At 38.7% G+C, this 27645-nt stretch overlaps 1 protein-coding gene across 1 annotated transcript in view; it reads right to left on the bottom strand.

Moving 5' to 3' along the window:
- The window catches only part of GLI3 (GLI family zinc finger 3), a 200914-nt gene that overhangs the window by 55947 nt on the left and 117322 nt on the right, over window positions 1–27645 (bottom strand). The window contains exons 5-7 of the mRNA XM_065753078.1: window positions 13451–13656; window positions 8416–8562; window positions 842–1043 (exon numbers count right to left, since the gene is read on the bottom strand). Coding sequence (XP_065609150.1) covers window positions 842–1043; window positions 8416–8562; window positions 13451–13656 — 555 coding nt within the window. The remainder of the gene's footprint in view (window positions 1–841; window positions 1044–8415; window positions 8563–13450; window positions 13657–27645) is intronic.

Genomic DNA, 27645 nt, shown 5'->3' with positions numbered 1-27645 from the left:
TGTCACACACGCAAGCACATTCTGCAGTTTCATCTCCACTTTTATTGTTGTTTCTTCTCATTTTCTTCCCCTCTCATTTTTTGGCACTTTTACTTTTGCTCCACCTCTCTGTGCTCTGCTTGCTTTCCACTTTTTTCCCTGCAGTGTACAATTTCTCCCTACCTTATGCTTCACTAGTCTGCTCTTCTGCCTTCAGAACAAGCATTTTTAGCTGTTTTCTTGCACAAGAAGTGAAGTGGCCAAGTGAAAACCACTGCATTTCTAATTATATGAGAAGATAACAGTGCTTTATTGGTAGAAAAAAAGACAATTCAGCCACAGAAAGTCTAATATTTCAATATACAAATTAAAACATGGAAAACTTGAACACGGGTGCCAAGGAACTCTAGCAACTGTTTTAATTGAATAGCTCCACATCTGCACTTTAATCTCTGATAATTGTGATGTAGGAACATTTCACTCTCTGTTATCCCTACAGACAGAAAAACACAAGCGATCTGAGTCATAAACCTATCCTACAGCTTCTTCTCTGAATACAGACTCCTGAGTATGTACACACACACACACACCATTTCTGTTGGTCAGATGGAATATTATCTGGACTGGATAACAATACACCAAAATGTCCCTTGTGTTTACCTTTCTGAACAAGAAAAAGGAAAAGTATTTTATACTTCAAATTATGCTCCAGTGAACAGTATAGAAATCACAATTACATACACAGAAAACAGTTACATAAAGATGTGAGTGTACATTCACATTCACATGTATACACACGTGCGTGTCTATGACATACTAAAATAAGAAAATATGCAATTTACATAGAAAATGCTGTTCTTACCTTATTGCGCTTGCAGATAAGTGGCCATAAGAACCACTGGCTGAGGAACTGCTACGAGAATTATTGAGAATTGTGACCAAGGAATTTGGAGATGTCCGGATCATGGTCTGAAGGTCAAAGCTGTGATCAGATAGGGGGGATATGGACAATGTACGCTTTCGGCTTGGTCTAGCTGATAATCTCGGACTCGGAAACCTGGCGCCTGTTATGTAAACACAAATAATTATCCACCAGGGTACTTAATTGTATTTGTTTTTATCAGTGATGGGTAGGAAGTCGCAAGACACCAACACGCTGTGATAAGCCCACTCTCTTCACTTGTGATCTACCCACTACAATTGAGAAAAATTAGGATAAAAAATCTTTCTTCCTGTGGCTTACCTCACTGGAGCTGTGTTTATTTATGTACAAGCAAAATGAAAAATAGCTAAACAAAAGGAAGAGACTGTTATGAGTTATCCCTCTCATTTCTGGTGATTAGATAATCTGACGGCTTCTTAGACATTCACATCATTAATTCAACCACAAGCAATCAGAGAGTGGTTCAGACCTAGGCTACTAACAAACCCAAACCCTCATCTTCTTAATACACACAGCCAAAGCTAAAACTGTAAAATACAGCATGGAAATAAGAGCTAGGTTTTTCTTTGCTGACCATACTTCTGCCTGGACAATACTTGATGCAAACTGAAAATCAGGACTGAAAGTCACTCTAAGTTATAGAACAGAACAGAAAGTCACAGAACTTATATTGGCATCCACAGCATTAGACTGAGAAATAGTAGACTTTATTTGATTCATCCAGGATGCCATGATGTTCTTGTGTTGGTGTGCTCACGGTGCTATATTTTCCTTCTGGTCTATTTACCACATCATCTCAACAATCTGTAGTCCTGATGGAAAATAGAATACTTTACATTTTATTCCCTTTATTTATTTTCCATCTCACTTGAGTTGGAGAAGGAGAGAATTAGCTTCCCTCTTGTATACTGAATTATCTTCTTTAACAGTACTGCAGCTTCTACTTTTTTAATCCCTTTAACCTGCAGTAAAGGAGTGAGTCCTAACAATCCTGACAGCCAGGGTCAGGCAGGTCTTTGTTTTAATGTTTATTTTACTGTTAATTCTCTCAGACTCCTTGAATTCCTCTGTAATTTACTCAAAATTAATAAATGTTAGCAAGTCTTATGGGTCTGCCTTAATTCTTGCTCATCTCTTGGTGCTCTAGACAACTTCTCAATGGAGTACTAAAGTTTACATGCCTAACAATAACCAGTTGAGTGGACTACAATTAGCCTAATCCCAAGGACACAGCTGGACTACAGTCTGCCATTACGTTTTCCCTACACATACAAGTGCATTGCCCTTCTTTCTACGCATGCTATCCAAGATTTTTACCTAGTATTAAAATCTGCCACTTCACTGCTGCTGTGCTTGCACATATATATATATATATATGCCTATAGTCCTTCTTTTAATCTATGCTGAGTTTTGCCTCATCTGCCAACACGGCTGTCAATTCTTTTTGGAATCTGGTGAAGATGTTGTTTTGTTGTGTTTCTTTTCTTTTGTGCAATATCTCTCCAAGAGGCCTTAGCCCATACCACTCAGCCTTTCAATGAATATTCATGTTCTTGATTCATCACTTAAAACTTAGGCATAGCCATTTATTTCTTCCTATAGCTACTACATTTATTTTATGCAGTCTATTTTATCTCCTTTTTATGAGCTTGCTATTGTAGTACGTCTGCCTGATATTTCATTAGTGCTGTGCTTCATATCTTTCAAAGGTTGAGATGTTTTATTTGTGCCAAAATAAAACTCAACACTGATGAGCAGCTATAAGAAACTGCAGTATACTTAATAAGAACATACAAGATACATGCTATGGTAAAACAAAAACGGCACTTACAAAAACGTAACAAAAATTTGCACTTACATCTTCCATCCACAGCTCTCATCTGCTAACTCTTCAGCCAGTGTCAATTAGAATAAATCCTCTGAAGTCAATGGGGGGAGTGTAATTTGCCTGAGCTGAGGAGTGCTTTAAAGGTAAATAAACTATGCCACTGCTGTTTTACAAGGGAAAGGCTAAGAAGAGGTGTTTCTGGTTAAGCAGCAAGTGGAGGGGACAAAACTTGTTAGACATTCACTGACCAGCCAAGTGAGATGTTGTTCAGACATCATGTGTGATTACCAGCCGTCCTAACAGTGTGCTATATATGACAGAGAGTAACATGAACACTGGCATGAATCCTCTAGCACAAACCTCACTGTGCTAGCAAGAAGGCAGTAGGCATACTCATAACGGGAAAAGCACAGCTCACACTCTTGCTAAGCAGGACCTAGTGTAATGTATTTACAGCTGAGAATCACTGTGCACTGCTAATGGCAGTATGTGAGAAATTTCAAAAGAGTATTTCCATGAGTAATACTTTTTAAAAGTTATTTCTTATAGATCAAAAGTTCAGTTCTGAATCTGTACAACTACAAAGGATTTGCCATTTATCTGGGAAACTCCTCAGGACCCTGCAAAATGTGAACTGATCACTACTGATGCTGACCAGACAAGGGGTACATAAGTTTGATTAAATAAATGGAGCGGTTACTAAGAACACCAACACCTGAATATATTTCATTTGAAGCTAGACTGGGACTGAGTGATAAAAGCAGGCACCTGGGTTTTGCTTCTTCTGCGATGAGACACTGTGCCTTGATGGCAGATAGCCGAGGCATTAGCTGCACCATCCAGCAGTCTCAGACTTTGTCTTCTCCCCAAAGCAGTGCCCAGTTTAGATGCAGGAATTCACCAGCTCTTTCCATCTACCTGAGATGGGGCCAGTTTCCTAAGGTCAAATGGTTCCTTGTGTACAGGGGGAAACTCCTGCTTCATAGCAGGAACTGAGCCAAGGCCATGCAAGAGCTTTACAGGATGTGACTGTGGGAGAAGGAGATATGTTCTGGGGAGGCCATGATTTTCAGCACTTGAAATATAATTAAATGGAATTACTGTTTTTTCAAATCTCTGTTGTTTAATTAGGTTTCGCATTCTTAAGAAGTCTTAAGCATGAGCTGTCCATCCACTGCACAGCACAACATTTGCTAAACCATTCATTAAGCATAACATCATCTTAGTTGGTCTATTACAATAAAAAGGAATAGACTGCTATTTTTACATTACTCTGAATACTAAAACAAACTTTTCAGCCTTGCCCGGATACTTATATTAAACACAAACATTTCAATATTTATTTAGTAATTTGAAATGTTTGTCTGCTCACTGTATTCTCCCACTGAAGCATTACATTCCACGCTCTTTATAAAATACTTTAAAACCAAAAAATGCAGGACCAGTGACTCATTAAAAACCCAATTCCCACTGTGCAAGCACTGAAAAAAATCAGCTTTGGCAAAAGCACTTAAATGGAAGCCAACAGTGAAGGTTCATTTCGGAATGTCACCTTTTTGGAGCAGACATTAAAGTTATAAGAAGCCAGCAGTAGATAGAAAAGACTTGAGTGTGCCAACAAAAACCCAGCAGGTGTCAGAAGAAAAGATGTTTTTCCTGGGAATGGAGATCAATTCTAAAATAACAGATATCTATCTCTATCATAAATTTCAAAAATGGAATATGCCATCCAGCAAATTTGTCCATGAATTTGATTTCTGAGTTGTAGTTTTTAGCATTGCTTAATCATTTATAAGGCAATCTTCAGACATATATCATTTATTCTATCTCTTTAAATCAAATTTCATCAAACCTGTTTTATTCCATCCCTTCAAATTGAACTTCCTAGAACCCATCTAAAGCAATAGTTTCTGTTGAAGGTTGCAAACATAGGAATTGTTGGGTTTTTTTTCTAATCTATAGTTTTCTTTTTTCCTTTCTTTTGCTTTTAGATTCTGCTCACAAACGTGTAAGCTTTGTATTTATTTCACTGAAGTTTGACATTAACTTTGTCTTAGTTTCCAAAATAGTCTACCTCTTATCAGTGCAAGAGGAAAACTAACGGCTTTGCTGTTCCATACTCATCCTCCAATAAAAGGTAAAAACTAGAAATCAAGCCCAGTACAAAGCTCCTAACACAGGTTCAACTCCTCAGGTTGGCCTAATTCTTCACATCAGTAGGGTTACAACCAGTGTGAGCAATACAAAAGTGTTAAGGCAGTGCTGAACGACTTCTGGAAAGAATTCCAGAAAAAGAATTATCTCCCATTCTGAGCAATCATAGACAAAATGTAATCTGAATGATGATATTAGTACTGATAGGAGATGAACCTAGAATCCTCCGTAACACACTTACCTTCCACTAAACACCATATAAAAGCACAGTAAAATTCCCTCTCCAAGGGAAATCGGCAGACATCAAACCCCAAACCTGCGATTTTCAGAATTTTCTAAGTGTTTTAACAGTTTTGGCATCTTTTCAGCCACAACAATGAATCACAGTTGTTGCAACGGTCAGTATCTTCCCCTAGTTACTTTGATATTCTAGTTAACATATCTGAACCTTTAAGCTCAAGCAAGAAGACAGGAAGATCTAGTCACAGATTGGTCAACAAAAGGGCAGAATAATGTTACAGTGGTAAAGTGGTCCACTTCTCATACCACACAGGAATGGATGAGGAACTGTGCCAATCAAGCACACATGGTCTGGGCTTTATTCTCCCATAACATACACTGTAGAAAGCTCACAGACACTGAAGTTCAGAGCCTCAAGAACTTTCTTCCTCCTCAGGCAATATTTAACTTCCTGATTAACTGTTCTCACTTTGAAATTTGTCTTCCAGCACAACAAAAGGCCCCAAACTGCACTTAACGTGCCTTCATGCCTAGTGTACGCCATCACAGGAATTATTATTTAGACTAAAGGAGAAAGCAGAGATGCCAAATTACTGTGCTATATGCTGTATAAACACACAATTAAGAGACAGACTTGCTTCACAAAATAAGAACAATATCTTGCTTGTATCTATTTGGTTGTTGTGTGGAATAAATGAGCAGCAGTCTTTGAGTAAGTTCAACTTGCTGAGAATTTGAAAGAGGATAATGAGGGAAACTACCAATCTCTCATCTGTGTTCTTTGACGAGACTGGGCAAAGGTGAGAGTACTTTTAAGATAACTGTATAAACCCTTAAGAAGAAAGACCCAAACAAATGCTGCTGCTTTGCATTCATCACTATACTTAGTTTTAAATGCAAACATGGGCATTGTTATTGTTGAAAAAAAGAAGTCTTAATACTGGCTTCCTGCTAATTGTTTTGTTCTCTTTTCTAATCTAAAACTCTGACAAAGAAGAAAGGGGTTTTCTATAGCATGATGAATGATAGGACATTCAGATTCCTACTTAATGACAATTAATTTACTGTATACCCATGCAAGTTAGGATAGTTTTAATTAGTTTTTACAAAGTAAAAGGGTAACTTCATACTCTATTTAGATAAAAGCAGCTATTGCCTGACTAAACACATTCCCATCAAATACAGAAGGTGAGCTGAATGACCTTAGTAGGATTGCTTCTTATTTTAATTCTCTATTTACTGTTTAAAAATAATCCATTTGCATAATACTATTACGCATTTTTTGTCTTTAACTCTGAAATAATCCCTAATTGAAAAGTTGCTGCTATAATGAACTACAAATGTGTGATCTTAATTTTTAAAAACAAACACAAAACAAATTAAAGAGCACATTTCAAATATATTGCAGCTAAAGCTGTGGACAGCAAACATTCCTCGTTAAAGCATGTACTTAGATACATTTTACGAATGGGCTGAAGTTATGGGCAAAGGTCAATATGCTTCCCCTTTAATAAGAAGGGGAAGTGATAACGGGCTTTGGGATGCAAAAACTGTAATTCTATGGAGATCTCAGCATGTACAATCTCTACTCACACATCAAGGTTCTTTGTGCAAGCGCCACTGTACAAGTACTGCAATGTCTTCTGATTTTCTTAGGTTCTTTAGCACACATCTGTCCACCTTTCTTTAGACTGAACAGGTCCATTAAATTTTGTCTGCCTCTGAATAAGTAGTATGGAACTGCTAACTGCATGCATTTAGAAACTCCAAATGTGGAAATTTTGGAAATTTGTAGGAACCAAACACAGTGCAAGTACAGAACACCACTTCAATGAAGTAATATCTATTTATAAAAGCTGGGGATTTTTCCTTGCAACTGAACGAAGCAGCAGATTTATATTATCTGAACTAGGCAAAAAAGTGTTTCCACTCTGCAAGATATTCATATGCACCAAACGCATTAAGAGTGTACCTTGCCCATTCTTATTCCTCTTAAATACAAACTAGTTAAGTTACAAATTCTTAAGCTTTCAAGCACTAAAACCTGCACATTAAATTCTGGTCCACACTCCACGTGTCGGTTTATAACATTCCTGAAGTAGGTTCAAGGCATTTTACTTTACTGTATAATGAACCGTGCACAAGATCACTGCAGTATATGTACACTACCAGTAAAGTACGAGACTGAAAACAGAAACTGGATTAAAAGGTCCTTCACTATCAAGATATTATAATCAAACTAGTTTGTCTCAGCCAGTTCCACGACAGTCTGTCATGTCTTTGTCTGGTAAAGACTGCTGGTCAGTGAACTATTTCATGTTCCTAGGCATGTGTTCTGAGGGGTAGCTCTCTATATTCCCATGTTTTCAGAGAAGAACCTCCTAACTCCCACAGTCCTTGGATCAGCAAGTATAGCAAGCAGCCAACAGTAGGGCACAAGTGAGAAGAAAGCACATGCTACCAAATATTTTAAAAAGCTGTGGGACAATTGGACAAGGTGGTGTCATGCTATTGTATTGCTCTGTACAACTGAGCAAGAGTCATCAGTGCTTGATTTCTTGTCACCATTTTTTTATTTTTGTTTTGGAAGGAACTGACTGCATCCCAAAAAGCATGCAAGTATCTTCTAATTAGTCTGCCTTAACCTTTTGGTTGATCAAAATAAGTGGCAGCAGGCAATTTGGAATAGGGTACTCTCTTTTCCTCCTTCACCAGGGAGGAGACAGATTAAAGATGAGAAAGTGGGTAATGAAGGCTATTAATATTAGGGAAAACTAAGACAGGATCCTTAAGAATTTAGCGATCTGCTTTACCTTAGAAGCAGTCTAGAAGTCTTCAAGCCTATGATACATCACTTCTAAGCATGCTACCTCTCTAAGAAGGAGGGGGACATGCTCTCCTAACAAAAAAACATAAGCAAACCTTATATTAACAGAAAGTTCACCAGGGAAAATTCACCCTAACGATGAAAGTAAGTTACTGACTGTGTACAGAAAAGGACCTTTTCTAAAGTACTCAAGCCATCGTGGAAATTAAATTTATAGCCTACATTCAGGAGCAGTCCTGTTCTTTTCTGCACTTTCTTTCAAAGTTTACTTTCAGACTTAACATAACCTTTGTTTATCTGGCAACCAACATTCAGGTCCTTCAGCCTCAACCAGAGACTTACATTGACTCCTCCTTCCCCATTTGAATTGAGACCTTTTGGGCCAGACCAAGAACGCTGATTCCCTTTGCAGGATTGTCTTTATTTCTAGAAAATGTCACTTACTATCCATGGCATGAAGATATTCCATATGAAGAGCACCAGCTCCAGCAGTGGCAGCTGAAGGAATGATGTCTGCGTAAGGGCTGCGCTGGCCTGCCAACAGAGCCATCTGATGATAATATTCAGCTGGACTGACACCAGCATGTGGAGCTAAAAGCACAACATAAAAAGCAGCGTTAATGACGTAAGGTAAATGAAAAGGAAAGTTTTATCATATTTCTGGCTTCTCTGGCTATTAAAACAGCTTGTTTATTTTTTAATGTAATGCAACATCTGCAGCATGCCACCACGTCAATGTATTTCAACCAATGATACTGCAAAGACACCATTCAAAAAAAAAAACAAAACAGCTAGACAAAGTATTAATGAGCTCTGTGACCTCATTTTTTTAATATTTATTATTAAGTGATTCAAAAATCAGGCTGACAGCAACGTTAGCTAGTATATGATTAATTTAGTCACATAAAAAGCTAACCACATGAAGGAAAACGTTGTTAGAGTTTTATTCTCATTTACCTCATCCTTGGCCCAAAGGAATCCATCCCTAAGGTAACAACATGGCTCAACTTCAATAATCATTCAAGTTTCTGGAGTCTCTGCTTGGAGGACCAGAAGAATTTCGCTTACAGTGACAGCGCTCATATAAGTTCAGGAGAAAACAAGGACAAAGCATGCTTTCAGGACAAATATCTGTTGTCCATGAACAGTGACAGTGCTTTTTTGAAGCACAAGCTGAAGTCGGTGAATGTATGCATCCCATCCTCCAAAATTCATACATAAGTATTTTTTACTTAACATAAACAAGTTTGCTGAGTCAGAGCCTTGGACAAGATAGGCTCTACATCCCATTATTGAGCATAAGGATGCAGACCTCTGACAGTGACCTGTATTAGCCTTTCTCTCCTGTAAAAATGATGTGTGAGCTTTCTGTTTCCCTGCAGTTTTCAAGTATGCCATCAACTAATGGTCAACTATGGACAAACACAAAAATCCATGTCATTTTAATATAACTTTATTTCAGCAGCCTTCTGTAGATGGTCATTTCACGGGTTTCAGTGAGAACTGCTCATAAAATGAGCAATTCTGACTCTGTCATATCTGTTAGACTTTCTCTTCAATCTCTACTTGTCCCACTTGCAAAACTAAAAATTTTCTTTCATGTGCTTACTACAAGGTGGTATGTCAGTGCATAAATTTGCCTAAAAACTTTTAAGTTAGGGGTTACACAACAACAGATAGATCATATATTCTTTATAGTATTTCATATTGAAATTTCATATTGAAGATTTTTCTTTAATCCTAGTAACCAAATCCTGAGAGGAAACAGAATTTCAAGCTTCAATTTTGTGGATTACTGACTTCCCTGAATATTCTTTCTTAGACAGTACTGTAAAAAGGGATAATTTATGCTTACATTAGATAACTGGATTCCAAATGCAAACTTCAGAGGCAAAGCAACATTTGTACAAAAATAAAGAAAATACTGGAGTCTGGAGAATAGTTAATTCAATAGTCACACTTCTAAAGTGTGTTACCTGCCTTTACTTTTACCAAAGAGAATGGAAGAAAGTGCTCTTGATGTTATAATGTAAAACATAAACAAATTCAGGAAAAGTTCAAAAAATAAAAGTACATCAAACAGGAACAGAAATGGCATAAAAACTCAGCTGAGAAAAATTAAAGATTGCCAGTACTTTTTCCAAATTACAAATTGATTTTGAAATTCAATATAATCTACTTAATTCTCCAACACTTTCTGTGAAATGGCAAGAAAAACATTCAGACCAAATCTCAAAAGAAGAGTAACTCACACTGAATCACTGATTTTAAGGTTTTACAGTAGCAGGCAACCACCATATCTTTCCAGACACACTTAACATATTTCCTGAGCTTTCTGACATAAGTGTCTGGGTTAACTAACAATAACATTGGCTGCAAAATTTAAAATGAACTGCTGGAGAAAACACAGCAAGCTCATAATTGCATCAGTAAGTGTTCCATATGCTGAGAAATGCCCTGGTGCTCTTTAAAGATCATTCCTTACCTTCTTCAAACATAAAAAATTACCCTAATAAATGATGTATCGCATGAAGGGTAAATGAAGGGTAAATGAGAAGGCCTGCAGCATTGAATTTTCTCTTGTTTATTCCTGGGTGGCTTCAGCTTTGTTCCTGCCATTTTACGAGAGGAGGAATCTGCTTCTGCATTTGTGAGCATTGCTGGCCTTCATTTCAGCACTTGCACAACAGTAATAATGGGTTCAGTCCTTAGCCCTGCCTTGAACATTTACACTGTTCAGAGGAATCTTTGGCCAACCCCAGCCCACCCTTTCTGCTGGGCAAGGTGAAATGACAAGGTACATGATACTCTACCATTGCTGCTGCTATGGCAGTCATTAATTACAGCTGGCAAGACTTGTGGTGAATGTGAAACTGCTCTTAGTTATGTTACGGACTGTTCTGGCTCCTAGCCATCCCTAGATCTGAGTCAACAGACAGATCCAAATGCTGACCTAATTATTTAACTGGCCTAAACAAATTAGAGTAGAAAGGGAAATCTTGATACGACTCAGAAAAACAGTAACAACTTAGAACATAAGCCATGATATCCATTATGTCAATCATAGGATTTTTAATTTCCATTGTAGAAGTGCTCAAGCCATAATTTGGACTACTTGATCCCAGGAACCTACATCTGAAGAAAAAGCTATTTTTCTGCCACCTCAACAACCAGAAAACAAACTATGGATTCCAGAAAATACATTCAGCAGTTCTTCTATAAGTATGCTGTCCTACTGAAATATCTCCAATGCCCATATTAACTTACTGTACTTTCATGAACAAGGAAAAAAGCTTTAGCTTTAGCTAGTATGTGCACTAATGAAAAGTTAACTTTGTGTAAGAAGTCAGTAACCAAAGCATTAATGAGCATTAACTCAATCTGTGTTATTATGCACATATAAGCGTCTCCTGCCATCTGAAAGGCCCTGGATACTCAAGGCATCTACACAAGTCTGGAAGACACAAGACAGGCTTTAACAGATAAGACTGCCTTTTTCAGATGGCAGCTGGAGACAAGGTAAGATACCCCGGAGACTTCAACTGACACCAAACACCTAATTTGTAGACAAGTGAGTCTTAGCACCACTGTAGTTTTCACAGAACTGGTGAACACCACTAGCCACAGTCTCCAACCGGACACTGCATGATTGATCACCAGCCTCTGAGTTTGGCCAGTGAGCCAGTTCTCAACCCACCTCACCATCCACTCATCAATCCCACACTTTCTCAGCTTTGTTGTCAGGATGAAGTGGGAGACAGTATAAAAAGCCTTGCTGAAGTCAAGGTAGATGACATCCACTGCTCTCCCCCCATCTACCCAGCCAGTGATGCCATCACAGAAGGCCACCAGGTTGGTTAAACACCATTTCCCCTTGGTGAATCCATGCTGACTACTCCTGATAACCTTCTCTTCCAATTGCTTGGAGGAGGCATTCAAACAAGCTTTTTCATCACCTTTCCAGGGATGGAGGTGGGACTGACTGGCCTGCAGTTTTCCAGACTTATGACTGAGATTCAGATTCAGCTAGTAAAATCTAAGCACCTTCTTTTAGGTGAACTGAACAGCTCTCTAAGACTCCACTTACTGCACTACCTACATCTCACTGGATGAGAGACAGCAAAACTGTAATGGCAAAATTACAATAATTTTTTCAAAATATTTTGTAACTTAACAGATAAATTATGATTATCCTTTATCAAAAGTTCCAAAGCTTCCTGAGTCCAAACAATTCTGTGCATCCGAACTGTTAATTCAAAATATATATATTTAAGTTTTAAGAAAATATCTGGATTAAAATAAAAACTGTGGAATTAGTAAGGATTCATACAACATCCAAAGTGCTGCTAGAAAAGCCCTTACATGAATGCCATGTAACTTGACTGACAATAGGTCATTAAAATTTATTCTCATAAGAATATGCACCTATAACTAATGGATTAACTGTAAAGGTATACGTTCTTGTAAGTGAGGACTAATTAGTTATCCATTTGGATAGGGTGCACTGCTCATTTTTCAAATTCACCTAGAAGCAGTTTAACTCTGGTAAGTTTCCGCATATGCTAGCACGAAGACTTTTCCCAGTGTTGCAGTAAGAATTTAATTATCTTCATTCTACACACTTGTTCGATGGTGTGTTATATTTTATTTCTCTTCATCAAATACTATGATTTGGAACATAAAATTACTGACTACATTATTGAAAAACCTACTATTAACAAGACTGAGGCCGTTCACAATTCTGTTCATTGCTTACTTTGACAAATTCCCACTGAAACAGGAATAGAAGATGTGTCGAAGTAACAACAAAACCTATAGTGGAGGTTCACTTCAACCCAAGTAACGTGGAAAGTAATAGCTATGCTCACACCAAGACCTAAAGTATGGACATTTAAAGTATGCTCACCACTTTAACTAAGTACAGCCTACTACAACTAGCAGCTACTCCTGGTCACTTATCACTTCTTTTACAACAGTTTCATTTTGCCATATCATTGGCCATAGTAAACGAAAATAAATCTAAATAGATCTACCAAAGCAGAGCATGCTTTACGCAGTCAAAAGTACTATTTTAATCAACAAGCCTTTTGTAGCTGAAGAACTCTGTGAAACTACAGTGATTTATCCTCACAGACAATCTAGCTCAATTCAGTATAGATGTACAGGATTTTCTGGAAGACCAAAGTCACACCCAAGATCAGCTCCACAAAGAAAAGATGTCACAAGCCAAAAAACCACTCCTTCAGATTAAATTTTGAATGAGGCAAGGCCTTTTTTTTTTTTTTCCTGGAGTTTCAACATTTGTGAGATGTACAAATGAGCCATGATAAGCTGATGAAGTATTGAAACATTTATGACATAATGAATACATCTGACAAATCTGCTGAAGCTGCTTTGAATGAGGGCAAAAAATGTTGACAAGATTAATATAACTTAAGTTGTTACAATGACAGAAAACAGGAAACCTGTCTTAACCCACCGTCTGTTGGGCTGAGTCCACGGGCTGCCGAGATCATGGACAGGGATGGGCTGCTGTGCAGGGAGCGGATATAGTCCATGTATGGGTTAATGTATGGGTGAGGAGTGCTGAAGGGAGACTCTGATGTGGCAGCAGGATTTCTGTGTGGGGAAATCCTAATGAACGGAAGATCTGAATATGTTGGACTACTAGATAAGGCAGAAGGCCTGGAAGACAAAAGGAATAAAGAAAACAAACATGTCAAGTTATTTATATGATAAATAAAAACAGTTTAAAGGTAATATACTTCTATCTTGAAGAATAACAACTTCATTGCACATGTAATAACTTCCACAAAATTTGACTACCCGAAAAGGAAATGGATTCTTCTCTGTACCTATTATTAGCAACATTTATCTGGCTGGTTTTAAAATAACCTTATATATGAATTAATCTTTATATCCCTCAATACCCTTTCCCCATAGAGTTTAGCAGACAATCAATTAATGTGAAATTTGCACCCTGTATACTGGATATTAAGTAGTGGTGCAATATGGAGGACACTGAGATGATGATGAATCACTTTCATGTCATAACCATGCCTATTGGATAAAAGTTTTGAGTTAAACTGTGCTCATCATCTTGATTTGTCAGTTTATTCTTCTTTAAACAGCAAGATTGCACAACTGCACAGAAATAATTTCAGAATATCCCAACTTTGTAAGCCATTAAGATAGCCAGGCCCTTTGGAGTAACTTTTTGTTCATGTCCCTTCCCTCAAAAGATGCTGAAAATTCAATGGGAAAGGAATGGTAGACAGATGCATATGTTTGCTTTCAGTATGGCACCAGAGACAGATGCCTTTAAGCAGTCGAAAGTAAATAACCGTATCACCTGCACAAAAGGGAGGTGTACTGCCTTCTCAGTGCACCTGTACAAATCTGTGATAAACTAAGGCTGAAAGCCGAGTTCACAGCTGACGCAAGAGAAGTAATCTGCTGTAACTTTCCCCACCATCCCACTCATACAGTATGATGGCATCAGACTCCGAGTGGAGACCTTTCCACTACAGTACCCAGTCTCCACAGGCTCTGGAAGAAATTCAAATTTCATCAGAAGGGGTTGGAGTGCCTGCCCTTGCCAGCTTGCTCTGCGGCGAAAGACAGCGAGTAAGCCTGTCATGCACTTCCTGTAGTCAATCTGGCTGACCCGAACTAAATGTTTTTTTGTTCCCATTTTTTCCAATTAATTTAGCATATATATATACAGCAGATTCAGGCAGCAGCTGTGAGAGCAGCAACAGCAGACTGTTCCTTTGATGCTGCTGGCTTACAAAGAATAATAAAACAAGAAATGTATCTTCCTTTTCTTTTAACATATACCATGATCAATGAAGATAGTTGTCATCACATAAAAGGTCAGCAGTACATGATCTTACATGGGAGGTAATTCTGCCCTGCTATCGGCTCAGAAACACCAACTTATGAATGGAGCAGAGAACAAAGTTATGCATTCCTAACAGGACACGAGTTTCCCTGCAAAACCACAGAGGCTCATAAAATCCCGTGGAATAAAGATTTTTCCTGTTATGCTTTTCTCACTCTTTCCCCTTTCCCTTCCTCATTTGGCTTTTGTGTGTTACTTGCCCTCACAAAGTTTTCTGCAAGGTAAGCATTCCACTTATGAAAATACCTCCTTGCTCCAAAGTTTGTTACAAGGCTGCATTGGCTGCGTTCACAGCAGGCATCAGCAGTGGAATCGCTCCTTCTGCACTCCAGTAAAGTACCCATGAGAAGCCTGGCTGCTCACTATTCACCACGTTTAAAATGCATGTAGCAGTAGAAATCAGGAGCGGTTTCCCACCACCATGCAAAACAGGCTCTTCCTTCCTCACAGCACATGTTTTTGACTGTGTCTTGTAAACACAACCTGTGTGGAAATGCAGCCTTATTCCTGCTGGTGCTGTGGAACTCAAGTAGCCACAAAGCACAAGCTGTCTTGCAGTTTTCTGCCACGCTGAGGGTGGAATGCAGGAACCTTGAAACTCTTGGTGATGTAGAAAGCAAAAATACTACAGCTGGATATCACATTACAGGGTGAATTTCCTTCCCACCTCAGTAGTGAGGAAAATATTGTAGTGCAGCAAATTCAAGCTTAAAAGAAACTAAGTTTGGAAGCAACCACATCACTTTACAAATCATTTCTTCTACATTCGTATCAGCTCAGAAAGAGTTCTTAAACCAGAGTGTTGTCAAGCGTGAGCCCTGGAGCTATCTGGTCCATATCGAACAGAAAACTGTTCAACAGCTTCTGAAGAAGGCTGGGTCTGTGTTACCCTGGCGATTCACTCTCTGGCCAAAAGCAAGCTGCTACAGGCAAGAGCAAGAGGGAGAGATGGACTCTCAGCCTCTGTCTTCAGACCCAGTGGGAGCCATATAAGGACACTGGGACTTGCTCCTCATCTTCTCTGCACTGACTCTTCCTCTCTTCTCTCCTTTGAGGATACTGCAGAAAGGACACTCCTCAGGGTAACATCAACCAGCATCAGGCATATTAGCAGTGTTAGCTGGAGACTGAAAGGAGAAGTCATGAAAACATAAGAGATATGTAAGAGAAGCAGCAGAAAGCAGAGCTAGCTGTGAAGGTGTCTCCTCCCTTCTGTCCAGAATGCCTTCCTTTTCATCACTAACATGCTGAAATACTGTGAATGCCACACAACTGCTGTACCTGACAGTACCTACCTTTCCACCAACTACCAATCTGCAGTCTGCCACCTTCCTCCTGCTCCTGTTCAGACTCTGAAGCTCTGGAGAGTCTCAGCTTCTCATCAGAAGAATAGCACAAATGTGCTGAGGCAGCGACATTGGTGTAAAGGCAAAATGTATGTTTTTTCCTGATAAATCATGACACTTACCTTGATGAATGTTACAGAGGTGTCTACAGAGTCTTAAAAACTCACATGGTTGCACCAGTTTAGCAGCTGCAAGAATCAGATGTACAGTAAAGCACAAAAAGAGTAAAGCCACTTTCTTCTTCCTGGTCACTCCCAAACTATAGGTGAGCTATAAGTAAAAATTCAGGTATTCATAATATTGGTGTGTCATTTTGTTCTGTTGCCTGCCGCTGCAGCAGACAAACTCTTGACAAAATGACCAACCAGTAGCAGCTTGGGAATTCAGCTATCACAAAAACAGAACAAAGTACAATTCCTTTTTCAGACCATTTTACTCTTTCTTAATTGGAGAAGGAAAATTATAGGATACTAAAAGCTGATGTGTCATGCATGAGCTAGTTTACTTTATTTCAAGATGACCTACAACATAGCTCAGGCAGGGATTGAAAGCCCTCGGCTCAGCTTCTTGGTATACGGGTGTGGGTAGAGGTCCTGCTGCATGAGGCTATACAAAGCAACTATGGTCTGGAGATTCTCACACTGGGCTTCTTTGGAGTCCTAAAATGCTCTAAAATGTGCCAGGATACAGATATAGTGCACATAGTCTCTGGATTGGCATCCCTTGCAACTGTGAAAAGTACAGTACACCCAGAAGCACAGTACAACCTCCACATTTGTCAGAGAATGCATTACAACAGCTATGTTCACTGGAAGCAGATTATAGCTGCTCAGGACAGTCACAAAGGTCTGTGCCACAGGAAATACTGGATCAACATTATGAGATTTGGACAGTGTCAGAAGCAATTTGTCACAAATAGTTTCCAAATTGCTTGAAGTTGTGATTATGCAAAAAAACTCAGCTCAAAGCACAACCTATTCTAAAAAATATAGAAAAAATTATGGTGATTCAAGGACTTCCTGATTTTAAAGGAAACTAAAACTCCAGGACTAGAAATATTAATGCCAAGTTTGGTCCTGGCAAGTTTTTAAATGGCTCTTTTACGTACCTGTTGAAAAATAGATTCATATTGAAAATAGGAAGTGATTCTTAACTATAACATTGTAAATATGACAGTGAGCTGAGGTTACAGAAGGAACAATAATTTATCTCACAGAACAAAGCTTGTCAACAAAGTGGGATGAAATATTGTAGCATGCCCTAATTTATTATTGCCTTTTCATCCATCTTGTTATATTATGAAAGTGTCAAAGTTCAAACCTCGATATTTAATCATTTAACAGCATGTTATTCAATGCTGGAGCAAACATTGATGGCATAACTTTCATACCAGTGATATCCACGCTACTTCTCTGATATCTGTTCAAATTCAGTTCTGCTTGAACCATTGAAAAATGTTAAACTCATTAAACTGTCTATCATTCTTTTCTTTGGGCTGCCCCAAAAAGTTTAACACATACAATTTCCAGTAGGCCATGGGAGATGAACTATCAGTAAGTACTTCCTTGCTAGGTAGACAATCCTATTTAAAAGCACATAGCTGAATCCCTTTGGTAATGTCTCCCATGTTAAATGATTATGGTTATTTAATAGAATATCTTTTTGTACAGACTGGCCCTTTGGCACCAGGAGTCAAAAGTTATCTAGAAAAAGCCTGTCAGCCCTTAAACACTAAGGCATGATCCTGAAAATTCCAGCAAGAACAACTCTTAAAGTTATGAGCAGACCAAATGATCAAGTTACTCCTCACTTTTACAAGTATATTCATGGCTGTAGATCTTTCATAAATAGAGCTGGGACAGCTAATTACATATCTAGATGATATGGGGAAATCACAAGTCAAACAATCATACCCCTTCTCAAAATCTTTAGTTGTTACTGTACATAAATTGAAATCAGGAGAAATTACCCACTGATTTTGCTCATAAGAATCTGAAGCGATCATGGTTATACTCTTCAAAAGCAGAAAATGCTGACCCAATTTTGCTGCTCTGAGAGCCACCAGAAAACCTTCCACTGGCTTCAATACAATAACAGTGAAGCTGGCACTGATTATTTTTAAAATGCAATTCCACAGCTCCTTTTCTCTTTCCACTTCTAGTTGAATTTGCAAACAATCAAATACATAAATATGTAAGTATAGGAACCAATAATAATATTTTTTAGATTTTTTTTTTCAGAAATGGTATCTTAAAATAAGCAGTCCATTCCCCTAGAATCATTCACTACCTTCAGGAAAGATAAGCAAATGATTTAGAATGTTTAGATTTAACTGAATATACAGAAATATCAGTGCTCTTCATGTGAAAGAGCTCCAAATGATACCAAAAACTAAGCACAGTTTAGTGCACTTTGTTAATGGCAGAAAGGAAGAAGAGGAAAAATTGACAACATAGTAAATCCTAAAGTGAGAAAGAATGTTGGAATTCCTTTCTGTGTTCCAGCACTTGGTCAATACTTAGCTTGATTTCCCTCCAAGATTCAACGCTAGCACTACAGTCAGCACAAGGAAGATAAGTCACAGAACCACCTATGGCAGAAACCCTGTGTTCAGTAGGTATATATACTATAAATCATGAATAGGTCAGCGCCTACACAGCTTACATACAAAAGCAGCTGGATCAAGATTTGAGGTACACAGGCCCTGTCCGTGGTTCCATCACTTATCTGCTCTGTCACCTTTAACAAGTTCGTTGACTACTACCTCTTCAAATGTTTCCCCAGATGTAAAAATGTGGCAAAGCGCTCAGAGAGTGCTTAGTATCTACAAGGTCAAACCAACCTATAATATACTACAAATATTTTCTCATTGAGGCAAGGACAAGATCTCACAAAATGTTCAGCACAGTTTTGCAATACAAATATAATAAAATTAAAAGGTATTGTTGCACATAAGAAGATAAAAGTGACTGACGAAGAGAAGTTTATGGTGCTGGAAATCACACAATAACTAGCTGATGACCCACAGCAAAAGCCTATTACTCTGGTTTCCCATTCCTTTTACAGAAAGTGTTAACATTATGTAGTTACAGTTAAAAATTGGCTACATTAATCAACACACAAAATCCTTAGTGATTGCATTCATTCCTTTTATGCAATTGACAGACTGCCTGAATGCAGATCCGGCTTTTTACATGCTTCCTCTCCCACCTGCAATACTTCATAAATAACCCAACTAACAATTTCTGTGCTCATTCAGGCCAGCGAATTTTTATTCCATTGTTTTACTTTTTTTTACATAACATCAGCTGTAACTGGTGACCTTCATCCCAAAGTAACAACTGTACTGAGTGCCATAAGCAACTGGTACTACTGACGGCAGTGGATATATTCATTTCTTCATAGCAGAAGAGACGGTTTGGAGTCTTTTCAAGTGTTCCTTAAATGTGTACAAAGGCACTATTCTGATTTTTTTCACAAAATGTGCATATAACCCTGTTCTGCCTCTCAGTATTTCTCCATGTCAAGCTCAGGCTTCATATTCTCACCCTCACATAATGACAATCTCACTGTAACAACTTGCCTTCCCTTTTTCTGTTCTTTCCATTCCACCAACAATCTCTGTCGCTTACTTCCTGGCACACCTCTGAAGGTCCTTGCAGTTGGCCTTCAGTTTGCCTCAGCTGGCAAACAGATTATCCCAGCTTGACAGCCCTTTATGACCACCTCAGAACTGAAGCAAAGAGATCACGATGAAGTGAACTTCCTTGGCAATTTCCTCGCTTGTACAAATACTGGTTGCAAACACGCAAAAACACAACTAATACAACTACTCTCTACAAATATCACATTACTTTCATGCAGACACCCTTTTGTATAACCCCCAACTACCAAGCCAGTGACTTCCAACAATCAGTACCCCCACAGAGCATCTACCCTGCCGTGGAACTCCATCTCAGTGAGATGAAGCAAAGTCACCAGACTGTGAATGGGGCAAAAGCACTCAGCCTTGCTGAGGGACCATGGCCAACCTCAGTGAACAGGTGAGAAAAACAGTTGGGTCAGGGAACACCTAAGGTCACCAGAGTCCAGCTGTCAAAAGGGCTTAAGTGTGAATTCTTCCTTGTAGAGTTCCTTGTATTTGCACAACACTCACTCAACAAAGCTGACCCTGCACTGAGATGTTGGATGTAACAGCAATGGAAATAGCAAATAGAAGAAATGCTAGCCAGATTTGGCCAGTTAGAATTTCCTTTGCTTCTTTCTGTTTGAGCCTTGCCAAGGAATTGCCTTATCTCACTCAGTGCTGCCTTGTATGAACTGTAAATAAGATCTTATATCCAGCACAGCCAAAACTCAGTGTTAGTAAATTTTTCCTCCCGGTCTTTACCTGATTCCAGCTCTATAGATGTGTGGACACTACTTTATCAAGTATTATGTGTCAATGCTGCATTTGATAGACAACTCTTAATTACAGATATAAAACAGATTTGTACTCCAAGTAAATGTTATTCAAATAAGCTCAGAAAATACCCTGCTACATGTGAGACTATAGACTGCCATGGATCTCCATGATCTCCATAAACCATTTCCTCTTTAAGATATGTGGAAGTGCAGCAGGAAAATCTAAAATGCCTACAGCATACTAATTACCTGTTATTAATAACAGATTGGACAGAGAAATGACCAACTGCAATCCTAAAAGCAAACTTCCAGGCTCCACAATTCTCCTTTGATGCTCCAGAGGTGGTCTCATTTGCTATTCAAATTTTAGCCTCCTCTTGGTTACAGTCATGGCCAGCCACACTTGAAGTGTTTAAACCACACAGGCACCATCATACGAATGTGCGGGCACATATAAATTCTCCCTGCATTCCTGTGACCCCTTTCTTCCTTCCCTTTCCCCTTCCTCTCCTCCTGAAACCAGCAGGTCATAGGAGTGTCAGAAGATTCCTCACACTTAATGCTGTTAAGTCAGCTAATTGAATAAACATTTGTTTAACATTTGCTCCTATTTCACTAATGCACTGTGAGAATGAGAAGAATTTTATTCCCCTTCTCCCCTATCCTCCCCCTTCCTTAGGAGTGCCACTAGCTGTTATCACAGTGACTAATGTGCTGTATGTGGCCATTATAGTCTTCAACTTCGAAATTACACCCAGGATGAACGATAGGCTCTGCCTGTATGCTGATTGGAGTTGGATGATGATTGATTAGAAGAAAGTCCGACTACGTAGCCATGCAAAAAAAAAAAAAAAAAAAACTGCACTAACCCACAAGCTTAAATACTACAAAGCATTTCACCAGTGGGTTCAGAGCTATTAGATGTTTTCATATTAACAACATTTCTCACATCCAGGTTTGTGCATTTTATCTTCATTCTTTCAAATCCTGAAATTGCTTGGATAAGAGCGTTTTATATATATTTATACGCATTTCTAAGAGTAGCCTGAACTTTTAGGGGAAATTGAAGAGGCTTTGTGTCAAGTACAGCTAAATCCAGCCTTTCTATATCAAACCCCTGCTAGAAAATTACTGTGCAGATGATAAGGCTGAAAGATATAATAAAAAGTGACTCTACTCAATTTACACTGCAATATTGGTATGACTGAATATTTTTCATTCAGCTGACTGATAAAATCACTAAACTGTATTGCAGATAAATAAAGGAGGCTTCTGTCAAGAATAAACACCATTAATCATGAAGTCTCACCCTCTGAGTTGCTGTGCTATGCAACTGCACAAATGCACCATCACAAGTAGCATGTTACCCAGTACCTCCTTTCTTTCCCTACTTTCCTGGTGAGGCTGCCTTCTTAGGAAACTTCTTTTTTAAAGTGCATTTACAGCATTTAACAGTCTCTGAGTATCTTTTCCATCAAGTTTACAGGTAATTTCAAATGAAATTTAAATTTCAGTAACAATTCGTTCAGATAAAAATTGACCCTGTGAGACAAAGTGTACCAATGCAGACTGCAGCTTCCCTGCTGTAAATCCAGAGTTAGAAGTGACAAGTCCATATTTAAACTGGTGAAGATGAGATGTTTGTAACTCTTAAGCTGAAACAAATAAGAGAATTTAATTGGCAGCCCCAAAATCTCTTCCCCTTTACTCCCCACATCACATTTTCTTACCGGATGCATTACATACATTCACTGTTTCCAAATAGATGCCAAGAATCTTTTTGAGCGTTCAAATACAAGATTTGTCAGCATCACAAATCTAACAAGAGAATTGATGGGATTTCTTTCCAAGACAGCCTTATATGCTAAAACCGGACACGTGCTGAAAGAGAATGATTGTTATCCAGCAAAAGCACAGTCATATGAAAAGAAAACCAGACAACGTAGGTAACCTTTTCGTAACCTGTTTTAGAGCAAGTGATGATTCAATAGCGGCCATGTTATTAAGCCAGAATGAAGCAGTGCCCTACACACTAATGAGGTTAAAAAATGTAGTTTGGTCTTCGTGTTAAAAGCACTTAGCAAGAAATCTGCTTGGCAAAGACCAACTGTGTGCTGGAGCACAGGACTAATCACACAGGCAGGAATCAAATCGACTGGAAGAATTAGGAGACTTGCGGCCCCGAGGAATGTAATTCATGCAGAAAAGCAGTTGTTAGAGCAAGGCCAGGGAACTGTGTGGGAAGAAAGCAAAATAAACAGCTCAACAATGAAAACAAAGACGCTGGAATAGTGGCTTTTCTAATGCTTGAGTACACTGAAACTTCAGTGGGCGCATAGACAAAAACCTCGTCAGAGAAGACCTCAATCCAAGCAAATACACAGGTGAGTGGTGCCCTGGTTGAAAACAGTCCAAAAATCCCTGAAGTTCTTTAAAAAAAATCCATGAAATTGTAGCATACAAAAGAGAATGCACATGTATGTATGCGTATGCATGACTGAGAAAAGAAGAAAAACATCCAAATGGTACAGAGATAAGAGCGCTGAAACGGTTTTGACAATTCCTCCCGATTTATCTTACTACTGTTCACAGATCGGAACAGATGCAGCCTGCATGCAAACAGCATTCCTGCCAATATGCACTAATGCCCACTGAGGAAAAACTGCATCGCCATTGAGATCCACTCTGACACAATGCTGTGTGCACCAGGGCATTTTCCTGATCAGAAAGAGGAAGTTGAACCTGGTCTCAACCTCACCAATGCTAGTGATGGGTGTGATTTGTGACAATAAACTTTGAAAACAACTGATAACTGAATTTCATAAACACTCTGTTCTCATAAAAATAGTGTTTGCAGCTAATGGATTATTACTCCCATACTGAAATTTTTAGAGACCTATGTTTTTATAGTACTTACCTACAGTAAGTACCTCTCTCCTCATTTAATTCCTTCACTGATGATTTTTACAAGCCTGATCTGAATGTCATGCTTACTACTGTTTCAGCAAATTTGAGTTTCTTTTCTTCTCTTACCTCCTTCCGCTAAGACAGTAGCAAAGGAGGCATTCTTCCACCTGGTGAAGTACCTGAAAAGCCTCTCAAGTTACCTCAAGCGAACAGTCCCTTCAACGTCTGTTTTGTGATGCCAAGAAACGTGCTTTTTCCAAATTCAAAAATAAAGCAAACCAAAACCCTCTGCTTTTGTTTAACAAACCTATTATATGTCATGTCCAGAATATTAGAAAAAAAGAGATTTGGGTAAAGAGAAAGGGAGAAAGCCTTTTTCCAGTTCTAATCATATATGCTAAAACTAGATCTTAACTGCTAACGCAACAGCAAGTTAGCAATAATAAAAGACAAAATCAGTGACTGAATGTCTTTTACATCACCCTTGCTACCTAAATTTGGTTGTGAAAGGAATGTTTGACTAAAATTTTAACTTTAAATACTACAGAAATGGTGATCTGAAGCTTCAACATTAACCATTTCTGTTGAGGTATAGCTGAGTTTGCTTTTCACCTCTGTATTAATGATAGTAAACAACCCAAACCTGGCATTCGTGAGGACTAGTACCTATTACTGAAAACAGAAGATATCAGATGGAATTTCTCCCCTAACTGTTGCTACATGTGATTATACAGATTTATAGAAATTACCGTCTGTATGATATAGACAGTATATTTTCAGAAATGCCTAAAAGCACTCCAGTACAACCCATGACACTCACTTTGGGGGAAAAAATAGTTTTGTGATTTGTCCTCATTACTGCACTTCAGTGCATCAGGTACATATATATCCATGTATATGTACCTCAGAATACAAGTCAAGGAGTTATCCTTTGAAAACACAGCTGCTTCACAGCTCTGTGCAAGCAGCTTTATCAGTTATTCAAACTCACTCTGAGCATTGCTGCAAATACCATGCAAGCAACAGATTAGTGTCAACATTCACCAGAGCAGTATGGTTCACAGCTGGATGATGCAAAACACAGCAAAGGTGAATGCTGTAAAATCAAAGTTAAGAGAGGGGAGAAATAGATTCTGCTAAGTGCCATTTCTTGTACTTTCTTTGTCAGTAACAAAAGTCCAGCTGTGGGTTGACAGCCAGCTAGGGTGAGACCACACCAGTGTGAAAACACTTGGGTTTCTGGGCAGGTTAGGAAGTAACCTACACATTTGCCATCTCTGCATCTTTGCAATTCAATCCAATTACAGGAGTAGAAATTCAGTTCCTAGAAAAGCCTGATGTCCTTGGAAGGAGTACAGCAAGCCAAGGGAGAGAACAGCTGTGCAAGCTTTCTTGGTACTGTCTAGATGATGTATGTTGATAGTGATCTTCCACAGTGAAGAGGAGAACATCTGATTGCCCCTGGTCATTCAGCTCCTGCCCTCCCTGCCAAATCTGTCCACGGCGTTGTTAAATAGGGCTATTTGTGTTGGTGGCCTCTATAAACTGGACTAGACTATCAATCTTTCTTACACAGGACAGAGAAAAAGCCATGATAAAACTAGGCTGAATTTCAACAGATACAGGACAGAAAGATACGTACGTTTAAGGAGATAGCCACTTGAATCTGATCTGTTTAGAAAATCTCCCTCATGAAATACTCCCTAAATTTCTGTTGATACTTAACACCAATGGTCACAGCATCTAATAAATAATGCTTCTGAGCAGACAGTTTGGTTTGTTCCTTCAGAAGGAACATACTCCTGGCACATTTCTTCAGGATGCTTTGGCACTGTGTCTAACCTTTGTGGGGTCTCCAGAAACAACACCCCTACTATAAAATTAACTCCAAATGTAATTGTAGTCTGTTGCAGGATCAGATCAACAGATCTGATGCTTGAAGGGACTAAGCATTATCTTCTTGCCTTGTCTTAAAAACAAGGCAAGTTCACAGAGCGTAGCTTCAGTGAAAACATCTTCTAGAAGAAGGTCCCAAGTCCTTCTTTGGTTGTGTAAAATTCTTCTAAGAGCAAAAATCAACCTGTCTAACATTCCAAATCAGTTCCTCTGTTAATCAATAAAATCAGTTATAGATGTGGACCCAGTCTACACTGAGGCACACATATTAAAGCACTCACTGTGCACAATTCTTTGGGTAGATTTATATATATATATATATTTTTGCATTACATAACAGTGAATAATCAAGGGGCAGCTAGTTAGTCTCCTGATTCTCAGAAGCACAGCCAAGAGAAGTTCAGGAGTCTGCTTTCTGTTGCAAATATCAAATCCATTTAGACATATCCATACATATAAATAATATACTGTTTTGAGTGAAGTGTGGTAAAACCAGAAACAAGGAGGTACTTAATTTGTTTTGTCCTCCTTTAGGAAAAAAGCTGAACTAAATTCAATCCATATTCTAACATTATAGGACATAATGACTTTGCTGGAGGATGAGAGAATCTAAGTCAGGGAAATATTGTGAAAGAGTATGATGAAGACGCTCTGTGCTTCTACATTGCAGACATACTCATTGCTCACATTTCTTCCAGTTAATACCTACTCCCACTTTAGGGACTTTCAATTCACAACACAGAAATCTCACCACTACACTTAAGAAAGAAAGCAAAAAAAAAAAAAAAAAAGAAAGAAAGAATGCTAAGACTGTAACTTCTCAGTTCTCTTTGAACCAAGATTTAACATGAGTGGAAGAATTGTACTGAAAAAAAAGGAGTCTGTCACAGTCCAGTACCTCACAGGCCACTGCAACAAGTTTGACAGCAGCCTCTATAGAGTTGGCTTGCTTCTGGTTCACTGCACGTGAATACCACAGTCAATGTCTGCTCACTCGACTAATACTGCTGACTACAACACAAAGAACACAGGAATTTTGTCCAAGAAACCAGAGGCTCAGAGCCTCTGAATGTGCACTATATTTAGAGCTTGCATACTTTGCCGCTGATAATAGAACGAGATAATAGAAATTTCAAGAAGCAAAACTCTAGCACTGCAGCTACTCTATGTATTTTTGGTTAAACATTAAATCAGCGACCGACTGATTTACATCATCTCCGTGTTTTTGTGAATGAATATTTTCCTACTTGTTTTGCTCAAGTTTTCCCTCTAATTTTCCATCTTCCTCAGACGGCGTAGATCCTGCCATTAGTTTTGATGCAAAAATCGAGATTAATTCTGATTAAGTCTGTGATATATTCAAGCAAATATATCCATCTTATTACATAAAAAGGGTGCATATGCATGCACACAAATACACATGCTTGTACTTATATGTGCACACAGGGAGAATCCCAAAAGCTCCAAGGCATGACTACTTACTCCTCAGCCTGCAGTAAAACGTTACATGTGCAGAGGTGTCCTGAGGAAAGACTTTCGTATCCATTCACTTTACTTCCATCAACTCTTAACTTAGGCAGGCTTGAAAAGTTTGCCTTAGGGAACCACTTCTCACTAGCAGAAAGAAAGAAATTTGTCTAAGTACCGTTAGAAGCCCAGATAGGGTAAATCAGCTAAGTGGCAATGCTGTCCAGTGATAATACTTCAGTGCTGATAAGGCTAGAAGCTGTTTCTCTTTAGCACCATAATCAATGCAGATCACTTGAAGAATCCCTTCTGTTGGATTTAGGTCTCACCAAAAGAATTTGTGCCAACCTGCCTCACAAGTGGACTTCACACAATGACCACCAAAGGCCTTCATCTCTCTTTCACCTTTGCATCACACCTACAAGATGTCCTGCAAGTTGTTGCTATCAAGGACTGTATCATGAATGGTGACCAGTTACCAGCATGCTGGCAAAAGCATGACTTTCTCAAAAAGGCTGGGGACCACTACTTCACTAGCATCTCTGGTTCTCTGGGAGGTGGGATAGAATGTGATGTAAATCCCACTTACACACACTGCTTTTTAGGATTGCTGTCAGGCCACCGGACAGCCACCAGAAGCTAACAAAGATAGCAGGAAAAAAACAAACAAACAAAAAACCAAAACAAACAAACAAAAAAAAAAAAACCCAGAAAGATGAGACTTGAGTTTGCTTTTTTATTCATAAAAAA

This window comes from Cyrtonyx montezumae, unplaced genomic scaffold (assembly GCF_038088225.1).
Source record: "Cyrtonyx montezumae isolate F1298 unplaced genomic scaffold, pur_monq_1.0 scaffold_8, whole genome shotgun sequence".
Lineage (NCBI taxonomy): Eukaryota > Metazoa > Chordata > Aves > Galliformes > Odontophoridae > Cyrtonyx > Cyrtonyx montezumae.
Note: the sequence above shows the minus strand (reverse complement) of the source record. Positions and strands in the feature narration are given on the sequence as shown.